This window comes from Anticarsia gemmatalis, chromosome 15 (assembly GCF_050436995.1).
Source record: "Anticarsia gemmatalis isolate Benzon Research Colony breed Stoneville strain chromosome 15, ilAntGemm2 primary, whole genome shotgun sequence".
NCBI classification, from domain to species: domain Eukaryota; kingdom Metazoa; phylum Arthropoda; class Insecta; order Lepidoptera; family Erebidae; genus Anticarsia; species Anticarsia gemmatalis.
In genome coordinates this window covers 5,258,665-5,274,018 of record NC_134759.1, presented here as the reverse complement: position 1 = coordinate 5,274,018, position 15,354 = coordinate 5,258,665, and the positions used below count along the sequence as shown (strand labels likewise).

Sequence of the window (15,354 nt, the reverse complement as noted above, 5' to 3'; positions counted from 1 at the left end):
ACTAAACTGATTCACCATTTTAATTTATACTTTACAATAAAAAAACCTTTCAATTGAAAAGGTTAAAAAAAATATTCAAGTACATATCCACTACGATACTCCTGTCAAATATTTTTTTCTTTGTTGTAATTTATAAGCATAACAACAATTTTGAAGATATCGAGCTACTGCTTTGTTTAAAAATACTATATTATAATATATTTCTATGTCAAGTTTGACTTGTCTTATGAATGGGCTATACAATAATAACAACGGATAATAAGACATTTGGTTGACACGGACGCGTCGGACGCAGTCAACAAGTGTGCACATGGCTTTACCGCAGCCGGACATAATTTTATCTGTTCTGTAAGTGACGGCGAACGGCCTGAGCCGCGTCGCAACGATGGTTTTAATTTATTATTGTTTTATTTATTTGGCGCTATCAACTTATCGACATCGGCTAATCCCGATCTGAGAGACAACTTGCTCTCACTCACGCGTGTTTATAGATAATGTGTTTTATAGAACCGATTAAATTAACATAATGACATTACCAATACGGATTATATTAAGAATTTTCTATAATAAATTCTGTTTTATATACTATTCACTATTCGATATTCGGCAAAATAATTAATAAGTATTACAAAAAAAAAATAACAAATAAATATTGTTAAACAGATTGAGGTATTATTAAATTACCTACCGTTTGTTTGCACTCTCGAGATATTATTGCTCGTTATAAATTTAAAGCTATTAATCTGTTATTGATTTTTTCCCACGGTCTAAAAGATTAAATATACCCTTCGCAACTAATAGCCTCGAATTTGATCCAAACTTTAAACCGTTGATCACAAAAGGAACTAAAATAATCCTCGGCAATAATAGACTGAGTAAACGTTCCCCTTCATCACAAAAAAAAAGATTCCCATAAATTATCGCCGAAAAGGTCAAATTAAAATACAATGAACAGTTTTTGAGTGGCAGTATTGTGTAGAGGGTCCGGATGAAAGGCCCGCATCCACCGACCGCTCACAAAAACAAAACTAAACAGAATGCGTTTAAACGGATATAAAAAGAAATACGTGTTCTTATTTCAAATTATTGAATACGTCTGCCCACGTCTACCTGCTGTACGCTCCGAGAGTATTTTCTTTTTATTGGATTGGAAATTCGAATTCCGAAACGGCTGAATGAATTCTGCCCGAATACGAAATTGAAATAAGACTTTTGGTGAAATTATTAACGGCACAAACGTTGACGTCGAAAGCCCGAAAACTCCTAAAAGTGGATCGATGTCAACTGTTTATTAGTAATATTAGAAGCTCGCCCGCTCTCCTCAACTCACACAAGTTCAGCGGCTCGGTAAACATCTAAACACCATTCGCACTTACAAACCAAACAAGCATAAACAAATATTTGAACATTGAGATTGGCTTTGTAACGTAACGCCTCAGCATAGTAATACCGCGAACTAATTTCTACTCTATTGTGAACGTTTTAGAGTTCATAAAAATCGAATGTCACGATTGGATTTATTACTCTTTGTAAAAGAAAAATAAAAAAGAGCTAGTAAACTAATATGGTAGCGTTGGGATCAGAAAGCTGATTTTATTTTCTCAGAAATACAACACCATTTGCCACCCGAGGCGAGTGCGGTGGTTTGGCAAATCATTATTTTGATATCGATTATCCTAAAGAATAAATATTATTATTATTATGGAACAATATTAAGTACTTGAACTAATTTTAAATAAAGATATTAATGGTTAACTGCAACGTGCTATGTAAATCAAATTTCGATATTTAACAATGTTTTGAATCATATTCTACATAAGTGCATTAGCTCGTTTTCGATGTAGTTAAAAAAGACTTAACCGATGAACGTCAATTCAATGAACAGATTGTAAACGAGGACATAATAATGGGCATGAAAACGTCAACAACAGCAAAATAATGTGGAGCTCGGGTGAGTGCTCGGTGGTTGCAAGCGTAAGTATGTCAGCTCTCCATTCCCGCGTGGCCGAATATGTTTGATGGCATCTTGATTATGACGAAGCATTGTTTGCGTACTCCAAATGCCGTGTTTGTGCAAACTGATACCACCTTATCTATGTACAAATGTTGAGTATTATTTTGGGTGATCATTGACTCAAGGCACTCCACTTATCACTCCGATGATAATCCTGACAAGACGTTTCCGTTGATAACTCATCTCGACTCACTAAATTAAAGTAATCGTCATTGACACAGATTTACTATTTCTAGAACTCGAAGCTATGCATATTTGAAGAAAACTTGGAATATTTGACGAGACGCCATCTCATTTGTCCGTAGCGGTAATTCTGTCAGTCAAATATTGACCGAGTAGGACGCGACACGGATTTTAAGCAAATAGACAAATAGGCATTTACATTAACACTCGCCCTCTCCTCCCGCTCACCGCGCTTCATCCGTCTATATCCTACGAAGCTCATATTATAGTTGAATGTAGAGTCTTAAAGAAAACTTTGACGTTTAGCGGGACATTATTTGTGGCTTGTATGCAAAAATCCGATCTCATTGTGTAAAAAACTACTGTGATTTGCTTTTCTACTTGATAGACAAGTTCCATGTCACTGACTGGCTATAAAAGATTGTAAAAGCAGTTGATTAAATAAAACCCTCGCGTATCAATCATGATCCAAAATTTATTCGTGGGGCACATGTACACGTATCGAATGTCGTAATAAAAACTTTTTATAAGGGCGAGCCGAAATGCTTATCAATGCCAAGAAGGTGCGTATTTCTTTGAAAATGAAATGAATGCATCAATTAGGCGACAAGCGTCGCAAGACTTCCTGTTTGTGGGCCAGTTAAGCCGGATCCTGATATTTATGAACAACGTTCCTTTCGCTCAAAAGGATATTACAAGCGGCAAGGGTCATTTTAAAGTGGTCGTGTTTGTCAATTTATAAAGTGGTGTGCGCGCGTGGGAATGCACCGACTAATAACTACAGCATTGTGTACATTGCTTATTATTCGAACAAAATACGTGCGATTAACGCAAGAAAAAAAGTGATGGTCAAACAATTTAGCTTCCATAACATCTGTTCTTAGGTATCTGTAATCGTTCATAATAACAGTCTTTTAAAATCATTTAAGCCTTGGTTAATAAAGTTTTCTAGTCTTTAACATTGAACATGTTGATGTTATAAATTTTTCCTTGATCTCTCTCACTATACTTAAACATCGTCAGAAAATAGATTGAACAATCTATTCAGAAGCAACTCTTAGTTATGCTTCTCACGTCCTCAAGAACTGGGCAATTTAAATTGCAGTTGTCTAATTAGGAATCTAATGAATAGATTGTGTGTGCTTAAAAATAAAACACTAATGTATTCTCGAATTGTGGTTAGTTTACCGTCGGCTAGCGGCGACAGATGCGATGTGGCTTGCGGTCACCACTTTGAGCTTTGGACCTAATCTGGCAGCCCTACATTACTATTACAAAGGCATTATGTTCAAAATTGTTTGACTTTCCATATGCGGATACATATTGCAACGACATATGGTTAAAGTTTCCTTCTAAGTTAAAAAAGATGATCCCGTTTGTTCGACGTATTATGTTTTTATTATCAAATTTTACTGCCTGTTTGCTACTGAAATGCCTTTTACTTGCAAACTCCATGATAAGTTATATCCACGATATTATCATTACAACGAAGTTCATTTGACGTCCCTTTAAACACGAATCCAAAAGAAAATTTATGCAACTGATTTCATCTTATCGATATGATCGACATGTTTATTACGATGTTATTGATGTATAAAACTATCTGTACAAGGACCAGTTTTAAGCTCCCATAAAACCTTATCAATAAAACTGTCGTTACGTATTTGTACAGAAGAGACAAAATATGCAGGCAGGTAACGCAATCTTATCATGACATTATCAAAATTACGGTAAGTACAGCTTTACACTATAACACAAAAAATAAAACAAGAACATTAGATATTTCTAAATAGGAACTAGGCGTTAAACAGGTCTGCGAGAGCTTTGATAATTCGTCCCTCAGATTTCCGAGTATGATAAAATCCTTTGCAGACAATTTCACGGGTAATTGAGCGTCTGACAATGATCGCCGGTCGGCCTGCGGGGGTCCGGGCTCGCACACCTCGCGTTTGTTTGTGCCGTTTAACTGTTTATTACTTTTATGTTTTTATTACATGCTCAACATGTTTAAAACAGTTTCTTTTACGTGTAAGTTATTCTCCTAATTATCAAAGTCTTAATGCATGTTGTTTTTAGGTTAGTAGTAAAATCATACAATTATGTTATTTTTTACTTAGTGGAAGGTAGAGACTGAGATGGCTAAAAGAAATCACTTTATTACAAACGAGGATTAGATTGAGGGTTTCCAAAAGTGATACTTGACATGGAATTTGTCTTTTGTCAAAAGCATCGAGGACATGAGGTCTAGGTAATAGGTCAGGGAGAGATGTTAGTGAATTAATGGTACGGTGTCGTCGCTTACCGGATGCCTAGCGGCCGCCACGGCAGCAGCGGCGGCGGCGGCGTTCATTGCGCCCGCGCTCGGATACATCCCCACGTCAAACACACGCGCTCATCGTCAAAAACACACTTTGAGTAAAACAGGACACAGCACACACTCCACTCGGGGCACACAATAACACAGGATGCACGCACGTACTCCGCGCGGTCAGTCACACGCGACGCACCGTTGTTGACAAGCGAGCGATATACGTCCACCACGCGCGAGCGTTGCAAACGAACTGGCGCGCCGTGCGAGCGAGGGTGAGGGGGGCCCCCACCGCCGCGACCTCCCGCCCCCGGTCGACCCTCGCCTCGCATGCCGATTGCCGCGCTGCCATACATATTTTCTCCACTCGAATTTTTCGTCGACTATCTTCATGTTTGAGGAATACTTTAGCCGAATCGGAGATATACGCTCTAATAGATACGTATTATCTGGGGATTTTGTGAGAGGGGTGGTGGGTGTCGGTGTTACGGTTTGGTGGCTGGCGTTGCGGTTGACTTGCCCGATGTTATTTTGGCAAACAATATTGCATTGCAATTCAGTCTGAGCTAACTCTAGCTTTATTTTCTTGATACCTAGTGGCACTAACTACTAGGCCAGATGTCAAAGTAATAAAGATTTCTGACACACTATTGAGCTAGTTAGTTACAAAGTTGCTATATCTACCTAAGCATGTCAGACGTCAATCAAATATGGTAGCTACCTAATTGATACCTATTGATAGCTTAGTAATCAATTAGGTATCATTTTTACATTCTATCCTGTTGTGGAAAACAAACTTCATCTGTTTGACTACTATAGTTTATTTAACAAGTTAGCTTTTTTACTGTATAAATGCAATAGGTAGGTATGTTATCATTATTCTTATAATGAATTGTAACAAATAAGAAAAAAGGTGTATCACGTAGCTAAACAAACCATGATAGGGACATGCGAAATAAGTAGTGTGTCATTCAGGAACAGATTTACAGCGTCAGAAGCGCAATATGTTCTCGATTTCGCATGAGATTATCGCCCTATCAAATATAGGGCAGATCTTATTATACCATCTATCCACCGATAACATATTAATATTAGGAATTCTAGCGTTTTTAATAGTTTCTGTATCCACAGGATGTTGTAACTTATAGCCAAATATCTACATTTTCATACAGTCAAATCTAGGAACATCTGTATAAATAGTCGCATTAAATAAACAAAAAACAATCATTTATTACTCAGTTGGTTCCATTCACATTGTATTAAAATGCCTGTGGTGAATACAATAGATCGCATTACGTTTTATACGTACATTTGTGGCCATAGATTAAAATATTAATGTGGGTGGTTAATTCGGTAATCCACAGAGGGGCAGGTAATTGATACAGATAGGTCGGTATCGGACGGCGGGCAACGTGCCCTAAAGCTGGAGCCACACAATGCGGATCAGACCAACTTTGTACCCCGTATCGATAGCTTATTTTATAAACTGCGGCTTGTGTTATGTAAACTACACTAAAACGTACGAAACGTAACTATTTAAAATTTTATTTCCTGTTTTCTCTTTTAATTTACATTAGACTTCTACGCACGTGGTTAAAACGATTACCCGAGTTGAACTTAACTGTTAAAAAGTATTAAATAGCAGCTTTAGTCCATAAAAGCTTTATACTCATTAGTACTTATTTAACTTGAATTTAATCTCCTTACAAATAAAGCTTACCTATATCTTAATGGTGTTACCAATTACCTATTTACTGAGCTTATTCTAGAAGAATCCTAGTAACGTACCTACTTATCTTTTTCTGCAACTTTATGTCCACAATAAGGTATAGCTCCAACCTAATTCCATATACCTACTTAAGCACATAGGTGGCAACCCCACTAGGCCAAGCCTGTATTGTATTTATTAAAAAAATGCTGATCTATTTGATAGAAACAAAGCAATCACAATATTGAGGTTCACTAGTGTGTCTGGAGGCAGCTTTACTAATGTTCGAGGCACCCTCAGCAGCCGTGTTCAATCTATTTACTAACTTGTACCCCGGTAATTGTACTTTGTACACGCTCCCAATATAAGTTTAATCGGGGCCAATATTACTAGCTACTGCAATTGATAATACCTTGTACTTAAATGTTTTCGCTTACATTTTTTTCCCAGAAACGACATAGTTAAAATTCCAGCAATCCTTAAGCATTCCTCGTGTTTTTATTCTCGTTCTGATTTAAGCCGCCTGCTACGTATCAAATATTGGATTGCCAATTTTTTTTCAGAGCTCGTATTTATAAATTTATTTTTACGAATACAGACATTCCTAGAAAGCTTATCGTGAATAAAAAGGAAATAGAAAAATCGTATGTTCTTTCAACTTTACTGTTGAAATTGGACTTAACTGATTCTCATAATCAGCAAGAACTCTTTTATAACGCTCTGCAGAATTTTTAAAACGAAGCTTCTTGTACACTTGTAATAATCGTAACATTATATTGTATCATAATTTACGACACAATTACAAATTACAAGTTGATGTCCTATAAAATGTTACACAAGCTCGGCAACTTTCATTAAGCTCTACAAACACTTTTATTAAACTTATACTTGCCAATAAACCGTAACCGAGAAAGAAAAGTTTATGGCTCGTCAAGGGGCTGCTCGAACTTTGCCACGAACATATTTTAATTGTGTTTATAGCGTTATCAAAAATGTTATCGCCATGGCCGCATAACCACGGAATTCGGACCCTAAGATTCCGTAGATTTCCGTGCGAGGGTTTCGTGACCGAATGGCCAAATGAGAGTCATTTAAGCGTTATAAGCGTCACAGGCACCCTAGTATTTGTGCCTGTGGCGTGTAAATACGACAATCAATCATAATGACGATGACAAGCAGCCATAATTAACAATAATATTAAAACAAACGATCCCTTCACGAGCGCTCGCGATGTGTGGCGTAAAATTGATAAACTGTTTTGATGAACATCTTTATTGTATCGTTATAAGTTTATGACTGAGAGGCTTTAGTGAGGTTTATATATGCCTACAGTTTGCAAATTCCGTTGTTTAACTGTAAACGTACGATTAATCCGAGTATAGTAATTTTGCTTGATGAAAGCATGTGTTATCGGGTCAGAATTGACAACAAAACCCATATGAATGCTGTGAATACTTTTTTGGTTTTGGTTGTGCTAAAACCTGATTCCTGTAACTAGCAAAGTGGTATAATTCTATTGTTGTTAAGCATGTTCATTCAGAACACAATATAGGAACATATATTACGTAACGAATTGGTCAAAGGTTTCAATAGAATTGTTAATCAATTGATCAGGATGAAATATTAATAGGTCAAAACTGGACGTTTAGAATTCTCCGTACTAACTAAATGCTCTACTAGGAATTATCTAAAGCTTTGTTTGGAATCAATAATAATCAAACAAACTTTACTGGGAACTAAATAAAGGCTCTACTCGGAAGAACAATCTAACTAACGAAACAAATAATTAATATGTGATTTTTAGTCACTTTTATTTTATAAACTTAAAAAATTATGCTCTCACACATCGTACTGCTACAATTTATCATATTCTTAAACCGCAATTATTTATTTGTTTAACACTTTTCAAGTAGGTATCAATATTTAAGCGAGTTTGGTTGCTAATACTTATTTTTATCTATTTGATTATTTGAACGGTCAGTAAACATTGTATTTAAAAGAAACCACAGCAAAAAATACAAATTAAACAACATGAATAATTACCTAAAATTAGTACCAAAATTATTAAATTATTGTCCATTATCCACGTTCATACAATGCAATGCGAAAAAATAACCTCTAGACGATAATTAATCTATCTAAGCATTCTGAGCACTTCACAATAGTGTATTGTTGCCGTTTATTTTTGTAAAAAACATTAATGTGTTGGAAAAAAAGCGAGTGTGAGCATGTCGGATTGTGACGATGATCGCACAGCTACTTAAGTGCTGAGCAAAAACTGAGGAATAAATGAGCTTGATATCTCTACTGATAATAATATGCAACAATACATTTAACTGGGTGTAATTAGAGTGTAGGGTCGTATACTTGCAGTAGGTGCCGTGGCAATGTCGACATTGTTATCGAGCACAATAAATATGCATTTAGAAGGTTGTATATTTTTTGTTGAGGTTCCGGCGGACCTTACGTGGGTATGTGAGGCGTAGTTCGCGATGCTTTATGTTTATTCATGGCATACCGCGTGCATAGTGCAGAGTATGTGGTTTTTGTCGCGAGGCACGCTCGCCACGTTAAGTAGCTACATATTATTTTGCCCACCACACACGTTCGTAATAACAGCCTGTACTCGGCTTTAGTTTTTATTGCCAGTGTTGCGACACTTTTGAAAGCTCACATTTTCTTTGTTTTGTTACTTAATGCTCCATTTATTTGTATAAAATTGCTGTTTGTTCCTCATATTCACACTCGTATATAATAGTTATTTATAACAATGTTACTTTACGCCTGTTGTTAAGGAAATGTGAAAGTTGCAACTATGATTTGTTAGTTAATTTAGATCTTCGCAGGGGGCTGATATACATAGAGTAAACTTTCTAGTGCTGTCTAGGAATCACCTAATGCACGATGATATTTTCTTTCAGCATCTGTGATGGATGATTTACGACTGCATTAAACTGTATCAATAGCTCGATGATTTGTTTGTCGAAGCGACTTGAACATTAAGACTGTGCTCCGTGGGTATAATGCTACCTAACAAATACTTGGAATATAACCACAAAAGTAAGGACCCCTTACTCATAAAACCTACTTCACGACATTTCATTTATTTCAAAAGATATCGTTATTTCCTGTTAGTCAAAGAATGAGTTATTGCGGCGGCAACTTTCCGATTAGACGACAACTAAGAGTCATTCAACGTAAATGAGCGGAGGAATAATAAGGACACACGATACCGCAACAAATGACGTATTTTATAGACCAATTAGGTATATTAATGTGACCACAACGGTTCGTGAAGAATTGATCTCTGTTTCTGCACGGTGAGTGGCCTTGACCGCTGAACCACAGATTAAACACGGTGCTACGTTAGTCCGCTGTTTATTCTCGCTCGGCTTAATGTGGAAAGGTCAGTTATTTCCGAATTCCAGTAGGTAATTAATGTGTCGATACTGTCACAACTCAATGCATTAGTCGTGTACAGATTTGTAACTGGAACAGCTGTTTTGAATATTTATGAAAGGTTTACTTTAATTCGTAATGTAGAGCAATAGAGAACTCAAAAGTGGTCACGTTTGAAGAAAGGTGACTACAGAAAGACGCGGTCAAGGATTTGGTAGTCTATCGGAGACCCTCGTCCAGTAGTGGGATACCTATGTAAAATAGGCTAAATAAATATTAACTTAATTCTTATTCACAACTACTGTAACTCCTAAAAAACTAGCCTCCATCCATCTTTTTTGAAGTCGATTAAAATGGTACATGTTAGTGTAAGTAAGTTCTGCAATTACCATGAGAAATAATCCCCGTGATCCCGTGTTCACGCTACGCCGTCGTCCACTTAACAAGTAATTAACGGATACAAACAAAGACGGCAGCCGCAGATGCAGTACTTGAGTCCCGTATCTTTTAATTCACGAACGCACACGGTGGTATATAAGTCGCAGTAACTCGCTACCAGTTAACGCGTCATCCTTCAAGACTCGAGTAGTGTCGCCACCGCGCAGTAATTCACGCAGCTCGAGCGCGAGTAACGAGGCGAGACGGAAAAAACAAGCGTACAAACCTACGCGACGGTTTTGCTCGTTTTAGAGCCCGCCAACGAGTGCTCTTGTCATTTTTGGCAACATATTTCGCGCTCGTTGAGTCCCTCCTCGAAATTCGAATGTCAAACGAAATTAATGCAGTTAGGACCGTAGACACTCAGATTAACAGTACTCCCCGGTTTAGGACGTAGTTTTTAAATTTGCCGTTGGTACATAAAATTCATAGATTGGTTTATAAAAATACTCATTATTGAACCCATCTGGGGTCATGGCAAGAGTAGATAAGGGTGCAAAATGAAAGTACAAATTTATTACCCCAAGCCCGCGTCGCGTCGCACAGTCAAGAAAGAAGCTACGTTTGGAAGACAAATGCGAGTTCATGATTGGTTCTGTAATTTGGTTCAGCTAAAGAACTCCGTGCTGGCTCCCGACTCCCGGCTCACTGAAATGAAAATCATTCTTTAAACAAACACCGACGCTAAAACGTTCAAAGTCAAACGAAATTAGAAAAGATCTTTTAATAAGCCAGAAACTTTCAATTAGTTCTATGTGAAAACAAAATAGAGAGGGTTGTAAAACCAATAACTAGATTTGACTAAACTCACAAGTGGAGTTAATTAAATAAAGGTTTGTACAAACGTACAGAACCCCGTTCATTTACGAGGCCACAAACCCTTGGCAGTTTATTTTTAATTCTTATTTGGAATCGGTCGTTTTGTCCGACGACGACCACTTGTCGCGTCACCGAGCTAACTCACACTTCACTTTTGGATGCGCTATTATGTACTTTTTTTTTAGTTTTTGAAAAGATTTTATTATGAATACTTTACCTGTTTGAATAATTATTAAAGCATTGTTGTACAATTTTAACAACAACCTCTTTACAAGGTATCTTTTTTACTTAATTTGCACGCAGTTAGACGAATGCATCTACATCCGACATTGGGTGCATACAATATAAAGATTTTATTGCTTTTTGTACGAATTCGTGATTGCCTAAATTATCTTTTTAATCGTGTAACAGGTTAATAATAATATCACTTTTTACAATCTTATTTAAATTCTTTGAAAGTAATTAAATTCTTTTGAAATAAATTTTCTTTCAAATACTTACGATGCTCAATTACTTAATTTGATTTCTATACTCACTTCACGGGCTAATGAAACATTTGATAATAACTCACCTGTATCCGCACTGATACATTAACATAACAGCAAATTGTCTAATGAACGTATGACAGCTGACTAATTGCTAAACCATAATTTACTCGCCAATAAATAAATCGTGTACATGGTCTTATAAGTAAAAGTAAAATACTAGCCACTTAATGGAAGCGCCGTGCCGTAGCTTGTAATAGACATGGAGGTTATTTATTTTGTAGTCGCGAGATGAAGGCGATAGTGGCGGGCTCCCGCGCAGCCGATCGTCGATAACGGATAAATAACAATCAAGCGGTATCGCGCGACATCGCCGCGACAACATCGCGCCGCCCCCGCATCGCACCGCGCCGCTCCGTGCCGCTCCGCATCGAGCTCTTATCTCCTCTTACCTGACTCAAACAAAATTTTTACGATCCCATTGCGTTAACGCTGATCGCATCGGCCCCACCAAGATAAGCTTTAATTAATTAGGTAGGCCCGCTTAATCGACCCGTTATTTTCTTGTCCATTTAATTTACACACTTGATGGCTATAATAAACACCTACAATCGAGATTGTTTAACCCTAATTCGAAAGTTTTGAGCTTCTATACAACTTCGGAATCGTCCGTGTAGGTAGTTTTGTAGTAGTAGACGATAAAAAACGAACGTAACGCCTACGTATGTGAGCTTTTAAAATACATAATGGAATTACAAAGTATTCGAGTTTGAGGAAATTAAACACGGGCGGGGATACATATTTAGGTTGTTCTGTAATAGGATTATTTTAACAAGAGGTAAAACGTCAAATGTTTATCTCGGTACCAGGATAATATAAACACGGGGGGATTAATTGGCTAGTCGGCGGTGGCTGGCAGTCGGCGCTGTTATCTGCGGCGTGTGTGCGGCGCGGCGCGGCACGACGCGGCGGAGGTGCGCCACCGAACAAACAACAAAACAAGCTGCATAATTAACCGGCGCGAACAATTAGTTGTATAACCGGCCATTGTGTCGCGTAAAAGCGACTATTTTTTTTAAAAAGCCACCGCGTTTCCCAGAAGGCTCGGATTCTGTCGTTCTCGGTCGGACGGCTGGTTTTTTGCTCGGGAATTAATATTTAATGGCTGCAGTTGGAATTGCATGCGATCGGGTCTTTAGATATCTCAGTTTATTTACTTTTGCGTGAGGTTGTGGCGTGAATCGTGGTTTATAACGGGGGCGTAAAATGGAACCTGATAGGTGATAGCGCACGCCTGAGTTTCGTCTAGATCGGTGCTCAACTCAGCTCAACCGATGTTTGAACAATAGGATCCTTTGTGAAAACACAATCTTTTGTGAGAGCAGATAGAAAGGTTAATTGTTATTAAACGAAGAGAACAGTTTTACTGTAACAAGTTAAACACTTTTTAAAAATATTTTTCTTGGATGTTTGAACAAAAGCTTGCGTTCAATAGACGGTCCGACGCAGACGTTTTATTGTTCACTCCACTACAGTTATATTATTACTAAGACAGTTTTCTAAATAGGCTAGCTAGATATAAATGTGTTATAATATTAACTGGCATACATTGTCTCTTATATTATGTTCTAGTAATCTAAATACTTGGCTCATTATTCGTCCTATCAGTGTTTATCTAATTACGGATAATATCTATGATTTATAACTGGTTATCATGAAAATAACACTTCGTGTGACCTTTGATAGTAGCCGGGGAGTTCACAACCGTTACTCGCACTTTCATATAAACGAGTATTATAAATGCAGTTGTATGTATATGTTTATTGATTACATAACTATTTGCTATCGCCTAAGTACCTACTTGATATTTAATATAGGCGAGAATCTACGTGATATAATTAAATGCGCTCAGCACTCAAGTGGCGATTGACAATCAAATAAAACTCTTTATTGCTCATTACACAACGCATGTTGAGTGTCTGTTTCATACATACATAATACATGTATGTATCTAATACTACATACATGTATGAGAGTGGAAATAGATCTCGTTTGTTTTTATTGTGTGCGAAAGTGGATGACGTATATTAAATTCTAGAACGGAACCAAAACAATAAAATCTATATTTGTATGACTCATAGATAGGGTATGTAATTGTTACAAGTTTCTGTGTAATACCGTGTACCTACTTGTGTAAATTGTACTGATAATTATGTTAATCCGGTTAACATAATTGACCCTTGTATGAAATTAAACCTCTCGTTACACACAAATCTGCCAATCTTGAAACCTTCTTGTTTCATACTTGTGTGTATTAATTTACTAATACAATAATAACAGTCATTTATTAAAATAACCACGACAGTTATACAAATAAGAAAAACAACATAAAAAACAAAACACGAATACGAGTAGGTACAAAACAAAACGATAAAAGGTGTTAATGTTACAACACCTCTACATTCGGTATCTCTACATATTCTTGTGACAAAATAACAATATTTAATTATGTTGTAGAGATAGCTGTCTATAGTGTCTATCCAACAATCCATTATTCTGTCTCCATAAAATTTGTTCAGTTGTCCCACTATCAGTAGGTCAAATCAACAAAATTTTCAATAACAAGTTTACATCCAAGCGATTAAATAAAAAGCAGCTCTAATAGAATATAATATCTGCTATAATAAAAAAAAATGCTTTTATACTCTATGATATTGATATTCATGTCAAATTAAGTTTATGGCACGCAATTAACCCACGCTCGGGTTAGAAAGAGACGGATAAAACCGCTATAGAAAACAGATTGATATGTTATCTACTTTGATTTGATCCTTTTTGAAAAGAGGGTGCCTAAATGAATGAAGGGCTGAATAATACGTTGATTGGATTACAATGCATGAGTTTTTTGAACAATAACGCTCTTTATAACAAGGTTAGACTGGATATGAAATAGCAGCAGACATTTTAAACTGTTTTATATCAGTTAATACAAATCAAATAAACTTGAAGTACATCCAATATGATTTCGAGATTGATATGCTCTTTGCGAATTACGTTAACATGCTTCTGTATCATGACTGCCAAAAGAACTACAAAGCTCAAGAACATAAATTATGAATCAGCAACAAATTACAGCATGTCGTGAATTTTTCTTGCGAGTATTCCAATGATTGTTATGTAAGAGCAACAAGAGCCAAATGTTGTTGGCGGGCGAGGCGTCTACTTGTATTTAAATCATTGTCCGTCTGCATAATGGCGGCGTATCGTAAACCCGTCACTTGCCAACTATGAACGTAAATATCACACTTACTCGCGCGGCCGAGCCACGCCGGGCGTTCAGCGCGCTGATGATTGACACTATAATTCGTTGATAACTACTTGAATGTTCAATTATTTATGTAACTGATGAATTACATATCTATTATTTATAATACAAAATGACGTGGTTGATGAATAAAAATACGTGGGATTTCTCTGATCTACTTCGAATGTTTGATCACATAGATGCAGTCCTGAAGTTACAAAGATTGAATAAAAAAATGCTGCTTAATTCATTCTTTAAAGGCCATATAGGTAATAACAGTCGCAGTTAAAAAAAAAACAAATCTCGTTCCTGTGTAACTGACAAACAAAAACAAAATCAATAAAAAGCCAATTGCATCTCTCCCGATACACTAAACTGCAGTCAACAACTTAATTCGAATGATTTTTGTCAAGTAATTGGCTTCTTTGATCCCTTTATTAAAAGCGTGCATTAAGCCCTCGGGGTGTTAAGAAGGGTAAGACAGGAAGTGCGACATAGTTTGCGTGGGGGTGCCGCAATCACATTGGATGTCGGCTGGATCGATGATACCCCTCTTAGTCAGATTGTCTTTACACCATAGTCAGAGGGCTCGCAAATTTGCAGCTGCTATAATTGTTTTTAGTGAGTTACCTGCCTATGTAACGAAGTGATAATTTGACACCAGTTTATAGTGGACTATCACTTTATAAATTTTAG

At 36.8% G+C, this 15,354-nt stretch overlaps 1 protein-coding gene across 2 annotated transcripts in view; it reads right to left on the bottom strand.

Annotated features, from left to right (window-relative positions):
- The window catches only part of LOC142978706 (protein groucho-like), a 52,748-nt gene extending 47,977 nt beyond the window's left edge, over positions 1–4,771 (bottom strand). For both annotated transcript variants that reach the window (XM_076123238.1, XM_076123239.1), the window contains exon 1: positions 4,500–4,771. In XM_076123238.1, the coding sequence (XP_075979353.1) occupies positions 4,500–4,568 (69 nt within the window). In that variant the 5' untranslated portion in view covers positions 4,569–4,771. The remainder of the gene's footprint in view (positions 1–4,499) is intronic.
- Between the last annotated feature and the right edge of the window lie 10,583 nt (positions 4,772–15,354).